The sequence below is a fragment of the Columba livia genome, chromosome 4, assembly GCF_036013475.1.
Source record: "Columba livia isolate bColLiv1 breed racing homer chromosome 4, bColLiv1.pat.W.v2, whole genome shotgun sequence".
Classification (NCBI taxonomy): domain Eukaryota; kingdom Metazoa; phylum Chordata; class Aves; order Columbiformes; family Columbidae; genus Columba; species Columba livia.
The window spans coordinates 55,951,184-55,973,568 of record NC_088605.1 but is presented as its reverse complement, the minus strand read 5'-3'; the positions used below and the strand labels follow the sequence as shown (position 1 = coordinate 55,973,568).

General features: G+C 34.8%; 1 protein-coding gene across 6 annotated transcripts in view; it reads right to left on the bottom strand.

Annotated features, from left to right (window-relative positions):
* The window catches only part of LRBA (LPS responsive beige-like anchor protein), a 409,013-nt gene that overhangs the window by 11,478 nt on the left and 375,150 nt on the right, over positions 1 to 22,385 (bottom strand). For all 6 annotated transcript variants that reach the window (XM_065061876.1, XM_065061878.1, XM_065061877.1 and 3 more), the window contains 3 exons: positions 21,430 to 21,585; positions 16,983 to 17,150; positions 79 to 180 (listed from right to left, as the gene is read on the bottom strand). In XM_065061876.1, the coding sequence (XP_064917948.1) occupies positions 79 to 180; positions 16,983 to 17,150; positions 21,430 to 21,585 (426 nt within the window). The remainder of the gene's footprint in view (positions 1 to 78; positions 181 to 16,982; positions 17,151 to 21,429; positions 21,586 to 22,385) is intronic.

The following is a 22,385-nucleotide window of genomic DNA, read 5'->3' as shown; positions in this document are numbered from 1 at the left end:
TGCCACCTGAGACTAGATTCTTTTTTGCATTAGGATTATAGCTTCATGAACAGAAAGAAATGACAAGAGCTACCTTACCTTTTGAACCACTTATTACCAGGCCAAGTTCAGCACAAATGGTAGCACAGGTGATCTCATAGTCATGTCCTGTCAAAATAGCTCGAGGAGTTGCAAAATCACCTTCAATGAAAAAATAATAAAAGCAATCCTTGGTTACAATCTATGTCTAAAATCACTGCTTTCAATCACTGAAGTGTCTTCAGTTTCCTTGCTCTTTGAGTTCATGTTCCCTACAAATCACTTCTATGCTACTGTTTGCGTATGTTTGTTCTGTACTCCTGTCTACATAGTACAGCAGCAATCTCCTATTGGAATTCAGCCTGCATACTTACTAATGCACAATAGTATAAAAGTCAGATGAATAGTAAAAACAAATAGAAATTGGAAAGCACAGATTTGCGTTTTCTCCTCTCTCCATCTCCCCCTTCTATTTTTCTGGTGGAGGAAGAGATCGAAGTCAATTGCTGCCTGTAAACACAGAAGTGTCACTATGACAGGTACCAAGAGGAGACACCTACGGTGCCCAAAGACAAAGTAAAACATCCATTGACTGATTTTATTTTATTCTAGTAACAGTGTTGAAACGTCAGCCTGATGTCTGGTTCCTTGTAAGATGTGCAGCTTGGAATGTAATCAGAGTGAATTTCAGATGAGTTTGCAAAATCAAAACACCCAAAACCACTATTAATTACTGCTGCTCCTTTTAGACATTTCCCTGCAACAAGAACAAATAAAACTTATTTTTTCTGAGATTCTCTTTGTAATCAAACATATATGGATACCATAAAAAAAAAAAGAAATTGTACCACTGGCACATCTAAAGAAAAAAAATTCTCTGGGTCAAGACACAAAAAGAGTAAACAAACGCTATAAAGCTCTTTAAATAGTTTTTTAACTTCACTCACAGGTCATTCTCTGGATCACCCTCTTCAAGAGTGCTAGTATTTCATGGAAATCATGTAATTTTTGTATTACCATATAATTAGTTAATTCATAGCATTTTATGAAGCATTTAAACTCTAAAGAATGTATCCTGGGCAATTTCATCATATGGTTTCAAAAAGGATTAGATGAAGTTTTAAGCAGCAAGGAATAATTCCACTTCACAATAAATGATGATATGTAAGATATGTAATATCGATAATTCTAATAATGACGATATGTAAGATATGTAATATTTCAAGGCAGTAAAGCAGTGTAATGTCAAACTTTCCTCACTTCAAAAACAGGAGATGGTTTTGCAAACATAGTCCAAATTATATTTGGGGTTGTAACTTTTCAAAATGTAAAAATAGCATAATGTCATTAGTTTGTCCATGTAGAGCCTTAACACTACTAGCAACAATGGCACTGGGTCTTACTAGAAAATATGGGAATATATTAAAGCAGGTAGGTACCCAGACACTGTATGTGTACAATGAGAGACTTCTGTGGAACAGAAGTGTAGATCTGGGCTTGCATAAAGAAGAGCTTAGCTTACTCTCAGTATTTCACATTTTTACTCAGACCATTTGTAACACCTCCCAGAATGTCCATGTAGCTGCCACATTCAAATAACTTTTTAGAAAAAGTTGGTAATCATCTATGAGAAAGTATCAAAGCAAGGATTTTGACCTTTCAAAATTTGATTTATTCTGTTACTGTTATAATCTGTTATTTATATACACAATACAAAATTCTGAAAACTAAATAAATCTGTTTCTTCTTAGATATATATGCTACATATATGTGCATATATACCCACAAATATGGATATATGTTATCAGTATATTAAATCTGAAAATGCTTTGGAACATATTAAGATATCTCCAAACAGAACAACTTGCTGAACTGTCCCTAATCTCTTACTAAATAATAATTAACAGCAATTCCTTTTGTTTTGTCTAATATTTGGCACACCACACTCAAACCCAGGAAGTACAGCAGACAGTTCAGAAGCAAAGGAAAAACTCCCAACAAATTAGAAGCGTAAGGGTAGACTTAGTGATGGCTAGGTCCTTCTCAGGTGACTCATCCTATGTATGCTCACAAACCTTTTTGAGAAAATTTGCTCTGTTGAACTTTTCTCACCTAAACACGCACAGGCACCTTAGAAGATCCAAAAACGAACATTGTGTAGACAAGCCACAAATTTGCAGCTTTAGGGAAAAACAGAATGGTAACTGTAACGCTCTTATCACCAAGTAATAATTTAATTTTGTTGACCCAATACTTTCTTCTTGTTGTCACTACACCATAAAATAGGAGGAAGCTTTGTGCATTTAAAGCTGTTGTTAGACTGTTTTCTTTTAAATGAGCTGCTTACATTAGCAAGAGTGTAGAATTCTGATTTTATTACTTTATTTTACTTTATTTTGCTTTCCAAAATTGCATTTAACAAATACCTTCATAGATCAACAAAGATTTAATCTAATTATGTCCTACACATGTTAACGAAACTTCTGAAATCAGAGAAGTTTTAAATGCACAACATTGTAGTGGAGATAATGAATAGAAGATGCTGGAGTTAGAAGGACTCATTAGCAGCAATGTCCCAACAAAATAAACAAAATCCTTATAGTAAATTTATCACTTACACCAACTACATTACTGTAGGCTTTACCTATGTTAGGCTGACAGTAACTACATACATAAAATGCAGGAGATTCTTAAAACAAGAAAAACAAGAAGTAGAAATTAAGCATATATATTTATCACAGTCAACAGAAAAGTAAAATTAGATAAGTAATGCTTGCAGCATTCGGACTTCAAACATAATAGAGCATATATCTACAGGTGGCAGGATCTGTGTTTCATAAATTATATGGGCTGTAACCAAATTACGTATGTTCTAAAGAAAAGTTTTAATGCAAAACAACAATTAACCCACAACACCCACCCCGCCCCCCCAACAAACAAACAAACAAGCAAACCCAAATGAACAAACAAAAAACCGCAACAAAACACAGAAGAAATCTGAATGGTATCTTCAAAGAAATTACGACTTGAATAAATACTGTAAAAGAGGAGTCCCTTGAAAAGTCAGGCTGACTCCTTTGATAAGAATGTCAAGTATTTAAAGGTTTCCAAGCCTCTGATTTTCCAAATAATGGGGTCAACTTAAAAGCTGGTCGTAGAGCAGAACAGATTTCTTTAAAAGCTCTTAAACTGTTATTGCTTCAGAAGATTGTCATGGTTTTCAATAATGCAAAGAGAAAATTTTATTTTGTTGCTGGTTTAAGGGGCACCACTTCAGACTTTTCTAAATTGTTTCAGGGGAACCAGCTTGCAGACCTTTTGAAAAGCTGGGGAAGTGACTTCAAAGGGAAGAGAGTCTTTGTCCGCTAAGCAGGTTTACGACCACTGATGCAAACTCTAACTAAGGACTGAAAAGAATACCCAGTGCATCTTTATGGAGATCCTTAAGGAAGATGAACAAGTCAAATGAGATTAAAGATAGCTCAAATCCTAGCACTAATAACCAAGACACAACAGTTTTACAGATGTGCTTTTCTCAGGACAGTGTATAATAATATCCTTAGTCTATACCACTGCTGGATTGCTACTTGACGTTGAATTCTCTAAGAATCTTAATGCCACATTCACATTGCAATAAATATTGTCAATGATTTATTTAAGTCACAGGAGGGATGCGTAAAGTTATTTCCCAGTAATGGACAGAATACTTCACCTTTACAGTAACCATTCAAATTAGCTCAAAAGAACTCTCCTACATTCCAATAAATATTTTCTGCAAAGCTGTTTTCCCATAGAAAACAGCATAAAATACCACTCTTCCTTAAGTGACTAAAGTACATTTTAAATTATAGTATTTAAGCTTCAGAAGATAAAAGAAGAGCACATGATATCATGTCAGCTTATGGTGATATTTCAGTGAAAAAATTATAGGCGTTTGGAAACTACGTTTAAAAAGGAACAGCGGGATTATAGCAAAATCAAAACTTTCTTCTAATTTAATGACATCCACAAGAAGATACACTTTACTGGCTCACAAGAAATTGTTTCGTATTGCTGGGTCTTTCTCCACTATTTTTTGCAGCTTTGGTGATGTTACAAAACAAAACAGGATCATGGCATTTTAAATCCATCAGTAAATTCCTCAAAAGACCACTTTCTGTATTTTCCACACTAAGCTGTAAGAGCTGAGCCAAACATAGGAACTCATTTAAAGAAAAATATCTTCCTAAAAAGAAATCAAACTAGAGATCAACTGAAAAACTCACAGTGACATACAAGATACTCTGCCTATTATTTCTGAGTGAGGTAATATTATGCAACACATTAAAAGATAAAATATCTGAGTATGCTCCTTTTTATGTTTTATGCTGAGAAGCCAGTTAATTATGATAAATCAGAGAAAGCCAAATAGTAATTTCTAAATTATTACTCTATGATTGCAGAGGCTGTAGGGCACTTCTAAATGGCATATTAATTATATGATTTTATGTCAATATAAAATCGGACTTAAATGAAGCATCAATTCATCTATCTATCCTTTTACATACTTCTTGCAAAAATAAGTGATTTGAATACTGTCATCAACCAAACCAAATTATATATGTAAGAAAAGTCTTCTAAAAATAATTTTACAAATTTCACAATTTTTGAAGTTGCTTCATATGAGAAAAATTAAGAAAAACAATAAAAGGTTTGAAATAAATTTGAGCAGTACAAATGTACTTACAGAATATATGACATCTGAACAAAAGTGCTTTCAGCAAAATGTAAGTAAATCGAGAAAACTCATTTGCTGCTAGGCTTCTATGTTGATTATATAGCAAGTTTCAGAGTTTAGTTACATCAAAGTGAGGACTGTTAAATATTATATGAAGTCTGTATATTAACATTGTTTAGAGATCGCACAAAGTGAACATTTAAATAACAGTCGGTTAAAACTCATTTCACTGGCACAAAAAGGCTAGTTCTTTGATGGATGTGAAATCTTACTAAAGCAATCCCACACAATAGTACTGAAGTATTCCTAAAACTGCAGTTTGAATAATTTTTCCTTTCTAAACATGCATTTTTATTTAACAATGTAATCTTTTAATATTATATCAGAACTTCATTGTCGTCCGGTTCTTTACATGACACTTATCAGCATTTCCTTCAAACTACTTCCTATCTGTCCAATCTTTTTTACAACAAAAAGTACAACCTTACGCCTAGATGCAAGTTTTGGTTTTGCACAAAACACTTCAACTGCGTATTTTGTTAAAGAGGAGCACTATCTTTGAAGAATATCATTCTATCCTGAAGCAAAAGCTGAAAGCATAAACAGAGAAGATGCTATAGTGCTGTTATATTTGTTCAGTAAAGAAAAAAAAATGTTAGATTTATCTTGTAGAATTCATTTCATTGAATATAACACAGGAAAGGCTTACTGCACGCCTTCCCGCAGTCACACTATGTGATAAGTGACTAACATTTATCCAATGCTAATGTCAAATATGTTCACTATGTTTGCAAAATAAACACAGTAAAGAAAAAGATTTAACAGTCCTTCATGAACTGGATATTGCATCAGATTTCAAAAGTCAATAATCCCCAGCCCCTTAATTCCTACACCATGTGCAATGGGAAGCTATCTGGAACGAGTTCGTTCTTACTGGGGATTCATCTGCTGGAAGTCCTGGAAGTCATTCAGCAGGACTCCTCCCACCGAACACAGACCTTTTTGAAGCCCCTGGAAAGTATCTGCAGGTGAATATTCAGGGTCAGTGTACACTAATATTTTAATATTTGCACCATCCCGACTTCATAAACTGCTACTTAAATGTAAGCTTTGAAGTTTTAAATCACCGTCATTTTTGTCTGAGAATGTTCTAAAACAGCTTTATGAATGGGCTTTTTTTGTTTATGCTAAAAATAATCTATTTTCTCTCTTGTGGTTTATAGTTGTGATTATCCCATTACCTAGTGAGTACAAGAATAAAAACAACAAACCTCAACAGAAAATGAAAAAACCCATCAAGCAATTATTTTAGTCAGAAATAGCACCTACTGCAGAAGTGTTGTAAGATAAAAGATGCCTTACAAGATATTGAAACTGACTGCTAGCTGAAACTTACATAGTATTTCATACGTTGGGCAGAAATTAGGAGATAAGAGGTTTCATATGAGAAATCAGCTCATTTTGCCAGTTTTTTATTTGTTTTTCTTTTAAAATGCTATGTGAAATTAATCTGTTTGTAAGTAATAAAAATATATTGTTGCAAAATAATACTGTTCCATAACAGCATGTATAGAAGACTGTGCTTTAGCTATTTGATTGGTTTTGTAAAGGTAATTTCAAATCAATGCACCAGTAGTGTACTGCACTAGATAGATGCTTACCACCTTTTCCTATCAATGTAACTGGGAATACTGATAGCATACATCAAGTTCAGAGCATACATAAATTAGTTGAGTTTTCAAAAGTAAATACATTAAACCAGATACTTTTTCAATGAAGCAGGCCATAATTCTAATTATATATAGTATTCTTATATGTATATATTAAAAATATTTTATATATAAATAGACATATATATAATGCTTACCTCTGTGATAATAGTGTTAATAGAGATCAGATCCACAAACCTACACTACCTGGTCAGTACTGTCGTGTTGACCAAATAGTTTTTACAATATTTATGTTGGTAATTTTATTCTAGACTATAAATTATTACACATTCTGCATTACTTTGTTCTGTCTCACATGGTATAGGCATTGAACTGAATGGTTATTTTTCCCAGCAACCAAACAAGGTAAATAAATGTGATATATTAGTACATAATCTCGCCACTATGCATATGGTGCACATTAAGGTTGTATTCATTTACCATATGAATACAATTCCTTTTACCACATCAACTATTGGTTAAAAGTTGTAAATATAGCATTGTTTTTCCTGGAACTCAAAGGTCTGCATTACATCATGAAGCACTAAAGGGCCTTATCCTTCTGGAGAATTTCATACATATAGTTCTAGCGACATCTGAAGCTGGATACTGCCAAAAAAGCAGCATCCAAACTCTTCCTCTGTTTCCAGTCTTGACATGTACACTGCCCTCACCTGCATCTGGATTACGCCTCAAAACTTGCTCTGCAATGCTGCTTCCAAGTACTTACTCTGACAAATCCTGAAACACAATCTCTCTTAGCCAGTTGAAAATGAGCATATAGATGCTACACTATACACCATAGGACATATTTTCAGCCAAAACAAATATTTATAGCACACAAAATTACACGCTCAACAGTACAAAATCACTACAACCATTTAAATGGTTTCTGAGCCATCAGTGAGTGTAATTGCAAGTTCTTTTCAATGAAGACCTTGTCCTCATCTCTATCTACAACACGACTTTCTTGACACTATATAAATACAAAATTACATTGCAGATTTCCAGATATATTAATACCAGAATTCATCCACCTGTTATACCTCATTTTTTTTCTGTTTAAATATTTGGAGGCTAGAACCATCATTTGTATGTGACTTATAGAGTACTTGGAGGAATGAGGCCTAAGTCTCTTTGAGGTATCAATGTGGTACAGTTTAAAAAAGAAATGACAGTGACCTTTTGTAGCTGTGTTATTTAAGGCTCTGTTCTAAATTCATGCAGATAGTCCCAATACTTGCTTCACTGGCTACAGTGGTGCCCTGTGAAGATACAGGGAACTGCTGGACCAATTACAGCATCTAGGCCTCTATCCATTAAGCTTTCATGAGGCTTTCAAGATTAACATCAAATAATGAAATAAATGTTAGGTAGAAGAATATTTTGTGGTTGCTATCCTTCTCAAAACATGTTACTGATACTTTTCGATGCCTTGTGGGTCTTCTCTATGAAAAAAAAAATATGAATTCAACTTACAATAGGAAAAGAAAAATTTAATATCATACTTGCTAAAGTTCTAGTAAAACAGAAAATAAGTATTTTATATCTTTTTAGAGTCACACTTAATAAAACACTCCTGACCTATCTCTATTGCAGTTCATACATTAACCTTAAATTAACATTGTATTTTCTCATTATGATGTTAATAAAAAGAACAAAAATTATACTAAAAATTATTCCCACCCTCCAAATATATGAAAAAAAAATATTTTAAACATTTTACTAGGCAGTACTCTGGAAAATCAGTCTCAAGATCAACTTCCAACTCAATGCCAGCAGATGGTGCTACAGGATGCTTGCTTTATATACAATATTGTGCTACTCTGTCCAGCCATTTTTGAGAAACAAAGAATATTTGTTATGTCTGCAGTTAAACAGTGTTAAAATAATATTGAATTATTTACTGGCATTTTTTTTAAGAAGGCCTCACACAATAATATAATGTATGTAGGAGTGAAAAATAAATGTGCTATTGAACACAAACAGGAGCACATGCAGACTGTTCTTAAACTCTCAGTGTCCTCATGGAGCAACACTCCTTAACGAACTGACTACAGTGAATGGCATCTATAGACTTACTAGCTACAGCAATTCCAAATGTATTTTTTGTATTTGGAAGCTCTACAAACTTTTAGCTGTTATGGTAGGCCACCGTTAGACAGAAATTAACAATAATAGCAGAATTTCCATTACTAACATGATTACTGACTTATGGAGATTTTGATATCCCTATTACCTAGCATGATAAATGCAAAAGATAACATTGGCAAATATGATGTTTACAACTACTTTCCAATGATTTTTTTAAGAAAATGAGCTGTTATGCAAACTGCTTCCAAAATTACTCTTTTTAGGAAATAATCATTACAATTCTAAACCAATATTTGTGCTACAAATATTCTTTAGAAATGTGGAACCATATCTTCTCTATTATCATTGGTTTTGAAACTGAAAATTAAAGTCCTGATCGTGCAGAAACTTGGGAACCAAGATGTAGGTTAATTCAAGATGAGGATAAGGATGAGGGAGGAAGGCAAAGAGGGTTTTTTGCAGACTTATGACCTCCTTGAAATCAGTGTGACCATTCAGTGTGCAGAGGCAAGTGTGTATGCAAATCTTCACCGAATTCAGGTTTACAGTATAAAGAAATTATTACCTATGACATTACTTTTTAATCGACCAACATAAAGATGCTCATCAAGTCATATTTTCAAACTGCAAATCACCTGCATTATCCACTTAAATAAGTAATTATCATGCAATCACTTATAAAAAGTTTAAATCTTCAAACCAAAAAATGTGTGCAGCAGTGGATGAAATACAGATGTTTTATCTTTTGGTATGACTATTAATACAATAAAACCCAATAATTTCCCCAGTCTCAATCTATGGCTTTAATTTAATAATAAAGTTAATTGATAAAAAGTCTTTCAGATATTCAAATATTTATTTAGGAATTGCAGCTATTAAAGAAAAAATACAGCTTCTTTTAAAATAGCTTGGATAATAGCTGGACTGTTCTTCGGCAAGAAAGGAAACTGATGATTGAATTTTGAATCCTTGGGGAGATGTTATTTTTTATAAATTGAAAAGATTACATATATTAAAAATGTGTATCTAAGTAAGACATTATATGTGTTAGCAATGTTAAAAGTGTTTAATGAATCCTTTCAATCAAATCTCAGTTAAATCCAATAACTGTGAGGGTTTTTTTAAGTATGAAATCACACGCTGACATTCACGTATGTGCCCTAGTACACAGCTACCTTCCTAAATGTATTTAATTTCTCTAATACTCTTCAGAAAATCTGAATACAGCACCCTCTAAAAAGTATAAAATTATGCAATGAAAGCAACCCTATAATCCTCAAGATGCAAATATAGTACATACAGAGAGTAACATTTTCTAGTTTTATGGGCTAACATAAAAGAGGTAATATAATTTGTTTTATTCACATATGTGTGGAAGATCAATGCAATAATTCAGAAGAGATCACATTAGTATTAGTAGTAGTAACATAGTTATACACACACTGTATTTCATTAGTACTGGATAAATTTATCAGTTAAGCCTTAATTTCATTAAGCAAAACAAATTTCTAAATTAGATATATTTTTGGGTTTTGAAAATAGGAAAACCAAAAAATAATTCTAGAAATTTTGAAAGCAATAGGACAGTCTCTTCATATTCTATGAATATAGTGCAAGAATAGCAAAAAAGTGCTTTATCTTCACCTTGACTACAGAAATGCCTGCCATTTTATAAGCACAAACTCTTCACTGTACACGTCCCTTTCAAGAAAGTACACCCAAGCGAAACAATTAGAATGACAAAACAAAAACTTTTAAGACATGGATTGACACTCGCTAATCTGATTGGCCTCTACCTGGTAGGTATAGGTGAGAAATCATTAAGAAGGAGGATTGGAGGAAATGGGATTTTTCAACTACAGAGATGTTTGTTGGTAAAGGGATACAAGTATGTGCATAGCAAGCAATTTTTAAGATATAAGCAACAGCTAGAGGTGGCCTTCTAGATATGATTATAAGCAATATAGCAAACCAGATCAAAAAAACATAGTGGTAAAGGAACTCATATGAAAGTGGTGAAGACATGAGATTGTTTAATGTGCTTCATAATGGAAAAGTCATGGGCAACAATTTTTTTTTTTTTAAGTATTTTGGAAAGACGGCTTCAAAAGTTACAGAACATTCTTTTGTAAGATCTCATGGAAGTTTAGTCTACAGTAAAACAAAGGAAAGGGTAATAAGGATAGTAGTGAAAACCACTCTGAAGCAGCAGAAGAATAAGACAGATAACAAGATATCAGCTGGCACAACTCAAAGTTCTCAAGTGACTATAAACACAGAAAAAAGTCAGGCAGAAAGATAAAAATAGGAGAGATTTTTCTGAACTATGGTACGATACAAGGCATGAGCAAGCAGGGACAAAACCAGGATAGCAAAGCATAGATGAGATGCAATGAGCAATGACATCAGGAATAGTATTTGTGCCATGAACACAAAAAGTTGTTAAGATGTTCATGAAAAGATGGTCTGTTATTGAGAGTAAGCAATACCAACAGATGATGCCACACGTTTGAAAGTATTTCAGTAAAAGTCTTCAATGAAAAGGGCAAAAGCAGTCAGGCAACAAACATCAGTAAAAGCAGCAATGAGACCTGATGTCTCAATTAGACAATACCTAAATGAGGTAAAAGTTTGCAACTCAATTCGCCTGATAATTCCGATTTGAGGATACTGTGAAAATTAAACTAAAGAATCCCAGAGTTATAACTCCTGTTTTAGGGATACTGGGTGAGGTTCTGCAAGACTGAAGTCTTGTGTTGTTGAAGAAGCAGGAAGAGGAAAACGGAGAAATCAGAGAGTGGTATGCTTAATTCCAACAAACAGAAAAACCACTGGCAGAACATGTACATATATAGACCCCACACACCATTCTTAGAAGAAAACAAGAAGATGAGTAACAGCTGATTTGGATTTGTTATGAACACATCATGTCAGAGCAATGTTTTCTTGGAATGGCAGAATAACAGGACTTGTGTTCAGGGAGACATCATATATTTTGACTTTAGTAAGGACTCTGGCACATGTTTAGAAGATGCTACTATACATCAAATGAAAAGCCAGTTGGAAAGCTACATTCAGAAAGCTATTCATTGTCAAAATGGTAAATGTATCAATGGGCACTCCTGAGCTGTGCACTGCCTAGTATTTTCTTTAATGAACAATTTGATAGAATAAGACTGCAAATTACATTTGTAGAGATGTGTTGCTGCAAGTCTGCTGGAGGAGAGGATAAGAATTAAAAATGAGTCCGAACAATTAGAGAATCAGTCTAAAAAGAATACAATTCAGAAAGTTTAAAGACAAGATTCCACAGGCAAGCTACACAGAGGAGGATAATACAACTGAGTAGACAGTGGTTCTTCAGAAAAGACTGAAATTCATATTGGCTCATACACTTAAAAGATTAACAGTCATGCTGCTTTGAAACAAACAGATATCTCAAATTATTACTGGAAAAGCTTCAACTGCATTGCTGGGTCTCCCTTGAGGAAGACAGCAATTGAAAGGACAGGAACAAAATAAAATAAACCACAAAAACAAACAACAAAAAACCCAAACACAAACAAACAAACAAACAAAAGAACACACACACACAGAAAAAAAAAATCAAAGGTCTAGAAAAATGTGACTTGTGGCAAAAGACAAATAATTTGGTTATTAAATTTAGAAGCAAAGAATTGCAGGTCATGGTAATACAAATAATTGGGAGTTGTTGCGTGGAGGAAATACATAGTCTGATCTTTATGCAAAAAATAAATGTAAAAGAAATGACAGAATTCACCTGCTTAAAAAAAAAAAAAAAAAAAAAAAACTGGCACAAAAAACACAAAAAAACATAGTTGTCAAAGTTTTTAACAGAAGGTTGGACAAACATCAGCCGAGAATGGTTTTGGTGTAGTTAAGCCTTCTTTGGGAAGAGAGAATAGATCAGGTGACCAAAGCTCCTGCCCACCTTCGTTCCTATGGCTCTGTCATTACAAAGTAAAATGCAATCCCTCAACCTAGGAAATGTCCAAACCCTGAGAGTTGCCACTGAGCTTCAAAGTCAGCGTGGGATCTGAAAGTGATAGAGACCATTTGTACGCAAATGAGTTCTCTCATCTGCTTTCTCCAGCCACCACACGTAGTTCCTCCCTCCCCTCAGCCCCCACTTCTCCGTCTCCCCTCCACCTCCACTGCATCAGGCTGGGCAAGTGCAAACCCCAGCGTATTTCTGAAAAGTACACCACCCTCTCCCAGTAACCTCCACTGCTCTACCACCCTATGCAGGAACAGCACCACAGGTCCAGAATGTACAATGGCACATCCCCAAGTGGTGCTTTGCTATTAGATGGGAGCCTCTAAATAAGCAAAAGCCTACCTTGGGATAGAGATCACGCATGAGCATCAAGAGGTACTAAGGGGAGGGTTACATCCTCTCCCTCTCACTTCTGCCACCTCCCCCAAGCAAGCCACATGCCAAGGAGAGAAAACTAAAAAGGCTCTTACACTATACAAAGTGACTTTACACCTCCACAGTAATCATGCTAATTAATGTGAACTCAGCATGGCTCAAGGCTATTTTAAAGGACACCAGTATTTCAGATCCTCTGCTGTGGTCTGAATTATTCCTGGGCTTGGTCAGAAATTGTCCACAGAAACACTTCTGCATCAGAAAAGGCCTGTGCACTGAAGTGAAGTACAAGCCATGCTTCTATATTTTCAAAACCAATTAATTTAGAAAGAAAAAACCCATACATTTGATCAAAGAGCATGGTAAAATATTTTTGAATTTCAGGTTTTAATTTGAGAAGGAAAAAAGGACTTAACCTAAATGTAATCAAGCTGTTTTGTGAAGAATAAAAATAGCTTCCAGCAGATGTGTCCCATGAAGGAATTTCATATCTTTGAGATTTAAATTAATCAAATTTGGTTAAATTGATCAATGCATTTGAGAGTTATTAGGAAGAAACTAAACACACAATGAGACTGCATACATATAATCTATTTAAGAAGTAAGCTTAAAAGTTAAAAATTAAAGAATGTAAATAATTAATATTTCAGTTGCATATTTCTGTTAAACAAAAAACTTAGAGAATTTTTCCATACAGTCCAATTGGCCAGAAAGTTGTCCTTAATAAAGACTATCAAAACACTTATTTGTCATGGTTGCCCACCAGGCTTGTCAGTTTAAGCACCATTCTGTAACATTAATTCAGGCAGCCAGAGCTCAAGAGCTCAATGCTTCCTAAAGTAATGAAACCAAATAAAGGAAACTAAATGAAATGTAATTGGTGGAGTAATGGGTGCCCAATGGGATAGTGTTTAGGGTAGCCTGGTCACGCTAGTGAGTCTCCGCTACAGGAAACCTAGGGAAAAGGAACTTCTCTGAGTGATGTATATCAGAGGCAACAGGTACCATGAAAGGAGGAAAGAAATGTCCCTGTTTTAGATTATTTTTGTTGAAACTTGTGTGGCATCCTGATTTGGTACAGCGCCATTGGATGCATGTTGCTGTGAAGTAATTTTAAGATGGGAGTTAGAAATTATTAAATAGACAAAAAAAAATAGGAAAGAAGTATTAACTTTGAGAGTACCTAAAATTCCAATGAATAATGCCAAGTGAAAGCATGAAAAAACTATATTTTGAGGTAAAAAAGTCACAAGCTTCAAACACAAAAAGACATCAGATAAGTTAAACATCTAGCATTCTGCAAATGGGTGGAAGCTACAGTTGCAGTAATAAGACTCGAAACCCAACAAATCTGCTGGTGCTTTCCATTTCTGACAAAATCAGAAGTTAAGCAGAAACAGCTTTTTTTATTTGCCTTTTCCAAAAAAAAAAAAAATTGATTGAACAGAAATGCCTGTAGAAAGCTATTTCTGGGAAAAATTAAACCCCCAGATTACCATCTCTTTGAAGCAGAAACTGTCTTTTACTATACACATGTCTAGGCCTATGCATAGTGCCGTAGGACTTCAATTCATAACAAAAGCTTCCAAGCATGCCATATCACAAAAAACTACATAATGTCAAATAGTAAACATAGGAGCTATTGCATGTCCCTAAAAAGTACAATTTTAATAGGACTGCAAACAGAGACTTACCAGGTAGCTACTGTTTTATTTTAAACAGTAGCTAAAATAGTCCAGCATTAACTTTGAAAACTGCAAAATTTGATTATGTTAGAAATGTGAATTAGAGAAGACAGTCAACAGATTATAACAAAATCTACCTATTCCAGTTGGATACCAAGTACAAAATCTCAGCATGTGATCTGTTAAGATCACAAAGGAGCATATAGCCTTAAGGTCTTGTTCACAAAGCAGGGAAGCCTGGCAAATACTCAACAAGAACCTCGCAGGGCAGACCTAGGAATCTGCAAAGATGGGCTGCACTTGCAGGCCTTGAAAAGGGTCTAAAGTCACACCTACAAATGTTCATTGCTTCACACCAGTAAAATATTCAGGGTTTTCTCCACAAAAGGGCAGTTTTGCTCTCTAGGATTTACAAGCTGCCTTGACTGTCAAGCTCATAAGTTCTTTTCAGAGACTTTTTGGAGTTTCCAAATTCAAAACCTCTACAAAAATAGTGCAGACTTTGCATTTTTTTTAAATTGATAGATCACAAAATATGTACACAGTATTCACAGAGATTTTGTTCCTCAACCAAAGACATATTCACTTAAAGATGCTCATAAAATTCTGCTAGCCACAACCCAGAAAAGCTCCCATCTCTTGAATCGGACTGTTGGAAGGATAATGGGGATAATTTGTGCTATTCACATCCTCTGCCAGAAGATTCTGCAACTCTGTGAACTGAACTTCTCTACTTTGTGCAATTTTTGAATAGTCTTCACAGTCAACATCAAATAATTTGCAAGTTAAGTTCACATATTCATTCTGATATTAAGTAGTCGTGTTTCTTCAAATCATTCATGGGATGCAATTTCAGTCAAAACTTCTCTTTTTTTCAAATTCAAATAACTCCAGCTGAGTAACAGATTGAGGATGAAACACACAAGTTCACCCAAGTGATTAATTTGGAAGATGTCAGATATTGCTTAGACTGTATGAAATTGTATGCCAGTTATAATTGCAATATATGCCAGATATAACAACCCTGCTTGTTTTCCAGATGTCCATTTTCTCCTTTGCAGACAGCAGGTATGTTTTTACTAGTATTTAAACAGGGTCAGAGAAGACCTGAAATGTATGACAGAAAACCTAACAAACACTCTTCTGAAGGCAAACAGAATATACTGTTTCTCACCCCTTCTCTTCAGGGCATTCTCTTTTTGGTTGAATATGGAGAAAATGCCCACTGTTTGGCTATGATGTGCCCCTCTAATTCCCCCATATAAGCTCTTATCAGCTATCTCAAAAGCCTCTTACTCCTGTGAACTGGCCCACTCAGGCTTTTTATCCAGCTGAATGTCTGCCACCTTCTTCGCTTTTGAGATCAGGAATTGATTTTGTGTGTGTGTGTGTACAGTGAAAACTGGCATAACAAGACCACTGTCTATCTTTCCTGTTATCTAACAAGGAAGGTGGGGTCACATAGTCATAGAGTTTCACTGTTTTCCACAGAAAATTATGAGTTAGAAGAGAGAATCTTCATGAGTAAAAATATTTGGAAATTCCTGGGAAACAGCGCAAGATGGAAGAGATTAAATTATTCGGGAAGTGCAAGGTGAGTTTGGGTGGGGAGGAGTTAAAACTGAATTAGGCTGAAGCAGGGTTACTCTGACTTACTAGTTCGGTTATACAGTATGAGCCCTGTTGCTCACACTGGAACCAATTAAAATGCCTAGTACATGAGAGTGAGGATTAGGCACGTAGCACCCTACAAAGTATTAAAGTAAAAAAGTTAAGATTGCTTCTTTAATTCATCCCATGTGTCTGTCCATCTTTCACCTAAGTGTTCTGCTTAGGCCATTACACATCTCATTACAATGACCTTAGTTAAAGTTAATAATTCACTGTCTGCGTCACTCTATTGATAGCTAAGGTACCGCTGTGAGATCCTATACATGTAAGATCACAGCTGCATAGAATACAGTCCACACTGGGGTGATGTATGCTCTTTTTTGTTTTACACAACTCAAATACAGTTATTTAATGAAATCATCATGTTGAGAGAAAAAGATTTACTCAGATCGAACAGGACATACAAAAACCTATTTCCCTTCTCTCACTCCTGGAGCCTTTCCTTCCCAACTGAATGAGTGACAAGAAAAAATGTATTTATAAATGTTCAACATCCTGTAACTTTAAAAATTACTTCTACTTGTGCTGCAAAACAAGTGCTGCTTACCCTCAATTCTTGGAACTAGAACTGATCAAGACTACAAGAAAAAGGAACACTGTACTTTGATATTAATGTTACCTAAAATTTTGTCATGCAAGGTGTTCACTTGAGCCATTTTTAGATATATAAACCAGGTTTTGCTGGTTTTGCTTACCTCTTGGATTATCACCAATGATATTGGTTTTGCCATTCCAGTACCAGAGCAGCAATGTTGCATCACGTGATCCTGAGAGAATGTAACAATTTCCTCCAATATAGGACTCGGAACGAGCAAGACAGGTTACAACATCCCAGTGTCCAAATACTACTTGTATCATTTTACCTGAAACACATAAAATTGATTGTTTTAAATTATGTTTTTATTCTTTACAAGGCAAATTAAATACATTATAAAGTATTTTAGAAACATTTTCTTTATTGAAAAAAGGTTTCAGGAAGAACTATAGTGGAGAGTACTATTTTTCTCTTAATTCTGTGGAAGCTTATTTAAAAGCACAGTAGACCATAGAATCCACCGGAAAAAAAAAATTGCAGTCCATAACTATCATCCTGTATTCACAGGCAATCATGCCAGAAGGTTTTTTTAATTCTATATGTTTACATTCACTTTACAGAGAGAAAACAGGATAGGATTCACTTTTAAGGCAAGTTTAAGGTAAGTTTACTTGAAAGATGAAAGTAACACTCAAAATGCAATTCTGTTGATGATGTGGGAAATGGAATAAGAAGAAGCCACAGAACATTTAGGATCCCAAAGAAATCAGTAGTGTGAGAGCTGCCTAGAAAATATAGCACACACAACTTCTGAGCGTCTTCTTAAACAGAGAAAAGGAGATTTAGATGAAAAATTACTCTTTCCATCAGCATTAATACATTTGCCAATTATTTCAACCAGCATCCTTCTTTATTAAGAATTTCTGTAATGTTAAAAAAAATCTCAGAAGTCAGACCTGGAAAAAACACTCTTATCTATGGCATATAGGACAAACACTTGGACCCCGGTAGAGACATAAATGCTAAAAGGAAAAGAAAGCCTGAGCAGGTAAACATGTGCTATTCAAGAGCCTGTATAAACATGAATATGATTATTACCTTTTAACCTTAACTAAACAGGACAATATTTTCAGAAAAATGTAAATTTGAATCTTCATGCGTATTGAATTTGCATGTGGGAGAGGAAACACACCTAAGGTCAACCTCAGTACATCTCTGCCCAACCCCCCTGCCAGAGGCTGGCTCCGAGGCAGCAAACATGTCCTGTCTCCTGCCGCTCTCTGGATCTGCCAGCAGCACACGTGATCCTACAAAATGAGAACATCAGCACTAAAATCCATCTCACTGGAATTGCTGAAGCCTGCCAGCTGCAGATCTTGTAGAGGCAGGACAAAAGATACACACACACATTTCTTCTGTGCCTACTTGGCCTAGTCATGTAACATTCAGGCCAAATTCTGCATCCAATGATACAAGGAAGGGTGCTGTGTGATGTCATTAATATATGACCTCAGATCCCTCAGCCCAAACAAACATTCATTCATCATTTTTGCTTTGGGATGAGTAAAAAACAAGGAAGAACAGAAGGAGAAAAGAGGGAAGGAAGGATTTTGGAAGGATTAACAGCACAGGCCAAAAAAAAAAAAAAAAGAAATAGGAAATGCAAACTACTGCACCTGAAAAGTGTTTACTAGCTAGTAACATGAACAGTAATAACACAAGTCAGTGTTGGGACCCAAATTAAGCACATCTTAATAAAATATTTTGTTGCATGAATTGAAAACAATTAGTCAATCATACAATGTGGTTAGTAGGAAGCATTTCATAGCTCTCTTTCTACACAGTACACAAAGGCATTGTATTCCTATGCAGCCACTAAATGACAATAATGGTAAAAAAATACTTTCTCTTAAGACTTAAGAAAAATAATGTTAACAGCCTGATTTATAATAGAAGATCAAAAAGGTAATTGCATTCAAGTGGAGAAAACCAGGAAAAAAAAAAAAAAGTATGAATACCAATTAAAAAGAGGGAATTACTTTAGTACCTGAAGCAAAAACTAGAAGAACAATGTAATTTAAAGAAAACCTGTAAATTTGATTTAAAAGAAAACACTGACAAAATGTATTAGGCAAGTATAATCCTCTAAGAGAAACTGTGAAATAAAGTACAAGCCCATGAGCCTTTTGTGACTGGAAGTGGCAAAACCCTGAAGGTGCACTCACTGTGCAGATCTACCTTGTATCGGAAAGGAGAGTAACTGTGGGATCAAGTCTTTCCCGCATCTCTCTGCATCTATCACAGCTTTCTCTAGTGGTCACCTCTGCACACCAGGGCTTCAACTTGTGCCACAGGGTCACCTAACTGTCTCAGATGCTGATCAGTTGACAGATTTAGTCAGAAAAAGTTACTGACTTTCACAGCTAGGAGCACCTAAACACTCACAGACTACATAACCTCATTTTGGCAATATACAAAAACATCTTACCAAGTGTATGGGTTTTTTTCCTGCAAATTCAAGCTGTCAATTACATGGTTTAGATTTGAGAATAATTTAATTATGTGATATATTTTGCAGTTGTATAGCTGTAGTTATTCAACTGCCTGAGCTGATTTATACTTTCAGAACACAAGTTTATGCTATAAACATTGCTGAGGTATAGAGATCTCTCTTTCAATTATATTCTATGTTTATAGGTTCTGTTTGAGAAAACAAACCTTCTTCAAGGCTATTGGTTTGACAGTTGCTCATGTAGTTGCACTGCCTTGTTACTTTTACTTTGTTGCTGTGAATTGTCCTTTCTATACAGTAATTTCAAACATTACCACATGCACTCAGATATCCCGTTTTGACAAAACAAATTTTCTAATTTGACAGCTGTGCTACAAATAATTAAAAGAAAAATAAGACTCAAATCTCTGCACTACTGAATCTAAAAATCTGTCTAGAAATCATTTTCACTGCCGGAGGAAGGTTTTATTGTGCTTCTGCTGTACTAACTGTGTTGAGAACCCCATGATTTATATTAAAACCATTTCATGTTAAAAACAAACCAACCAACCAACCAACCTCTAACAACTAATAGGAAAAAGGTTCCCTTTTTGTGTAAGTGCTGAAATATTATTGAATTCAACACTTGTGATCATTTGCCATTATGTATTACTGATCACATAATCTTTTTCCCTTGCCGTTCTGCCAATTTCGGAATAAGTATTTCACTACGATATTCTCGTTTTAATTCAAAGCCAAATAAACTACATCTGAATTAACTTGATTTCAAATAGAGCTAGAATTGTGATATTGACAAACAGGAGACACACAGAAGACACAAATCTGCAGCTTATTTGACAACTGTATTTTGGTCTCTATCATAATTAGCTATGGTAGTAGTGAGACACCTGGTGAATCTGACTTATACAGGACATAACTTAATGAAATATTTATAGTTAAGACTGACACAGGACAAAACTGACAAAATCATATAGGTTCCTTCCATAGGTGTAAAGTAAAATATATCCTTCAACATAAAAGAATTAGTTCTCTAATCCTATAAATCATGAACATACACTGAATATTTATTGCTGCTAGCTAATTTTTCTGAAGATCTCCTCTAAATTCACTTTTATGTAAGTTTATTTTCATCAATGAGAAAATTAAACTGAGAAGGGTCTAACAAGATGTCTGTATAATGAATTGTAGGCAGTCAATATGAAGTAAATGGAACTTCTTTACACTTAAAGCTTTAAAATTGCATAAATGACAGATATGCTAAAATATGCCATGAGAACTAGTCTTAACATATTTTCATAAAAGACCATACTGTCTTGTTATGTATTTTGGTTTGTCAATGTGAAAAACACTATTAACTAACATATTTAAGTGAGGTCGCATATTTGCAGTGAGGTCGCTATTCTCATTATAAGATAATGAAAGGGAAAAAATCACAGGTTTGTGGTTTTTTTTTTTTTCCTGAGGTTCCATGGCTTTTAAATTCCTGTAGCTCTTACATTGAAAGATTCTTTTCTATTTAGCATGACACATGCATGACTTCAATGGTTTGGATATGTGGCAGCTGACAGACTAATTTAACTGCTACCTATTATATTGACCAGTTTGTTATATGAAAGAATCTGGTGGCTAAATCAATTTTTCTACTATAGTGTAGCTTTTAAAGGCTTTCATAAGTATTCTTTCACCAGATTTCAGATTTCGAGACTTCACTTCTGTACTTATTCTACAGTGCTTGCCTATATTTCCTCAAAAAAAAATATCCAACGCTAAACACCAAACAGCAATAAATTCAAGTAAGCTCTCTAAGAATAATTAATTTTTCTGGTACTCAAAACTTCACAAAAACTCACTAGACCCATTTACTTGTGGAAAGTACAGTGTAAGAACAGGTAAGCCTGTTATATAGACTTGAAGTGTTACGTTTGCCATTATTCCACAAAAATTATGGCTTACAGTACACAGTAAGAGTAGGTAAGAAAAGATTTGACAAATACTATTAACAGTAGAATAAATACAGTCTACTTTCTTCCCCCACCCCCTGTTCTTGTTGATGATGAATCTTTTAGGCTATTCCCATATTTTAAAAATACATTACCTGTGTCAGTAGAATAAACTCGGAAACTCTTGTCCCAGAAGCCACAGACCAAGATGTAACGATTATCAGAGGTGATGACAAAACACTGGGAATGTACCTGAATGCTTTGGTCTAAAAGGTCAGTGATTTGCCTTCTGTGCATACCTGTATTGCTGGCTGGACAGAAAAATATATAAAGAAATTTTAGCATATACGTTCAGAGAACAAAAGCACAGTTTAGAAACTTACATTCACACCAGAACTACTCCTCACTGCTGCTACTAGTTGTTTTTTTTTTTTTTTGTGGTGGGGGCATTTTTTTTCTATTTTTGCTACAAAATACTCATTACACTTCTGGGGACAATGCTGCTTCCTTGTAGTATATATTCTAAAATAGAAAAAATCCCTTATTTAAGTCAAATGCAACTGACAAATATAAATGAAAGATTGCAAAACTGAATGATATATAAAAAAGTAATAGGCTTCCTTCTCCCCTTCTTCTAATACAGAAAATTCAAAATTTAAAAAAAAAAAAAAAAAGAATGGAATCTAATTCCAAGACAGTATATACACATATATGCTATTTCACTTCAAAATCATACACAAGTTGTATTTCATTATAAGCATTACAATTTAAAAAAAGGAATAACGGCAGTAAACATCGCTACCATTTCATACTTCCTTGAGATTTCACAAAAATTAAGCAGCTTATCTCCGCACTCTCCTGGCTCAAGTGCTTCTGGGTGCCACAGGTGGGTACCAAGGGCAACTGGACAAGAGTTGGACAAGAATCCTAGGAGCAGGAGCACGACAAGCAGTTGCCATGAAGGCCAGCAGCAAGTAAAAACTTGTCATGTGTCCAGTTTCCAGGGAGGCAGCATGAGTGAGTATGCAAGAAAGCTGGGAGAGCTGCCCTTGATGGAATGCTAGGCTCTCCATCCTATGGGCCTTCAAATGAAAAAAAAACCATGAATAAG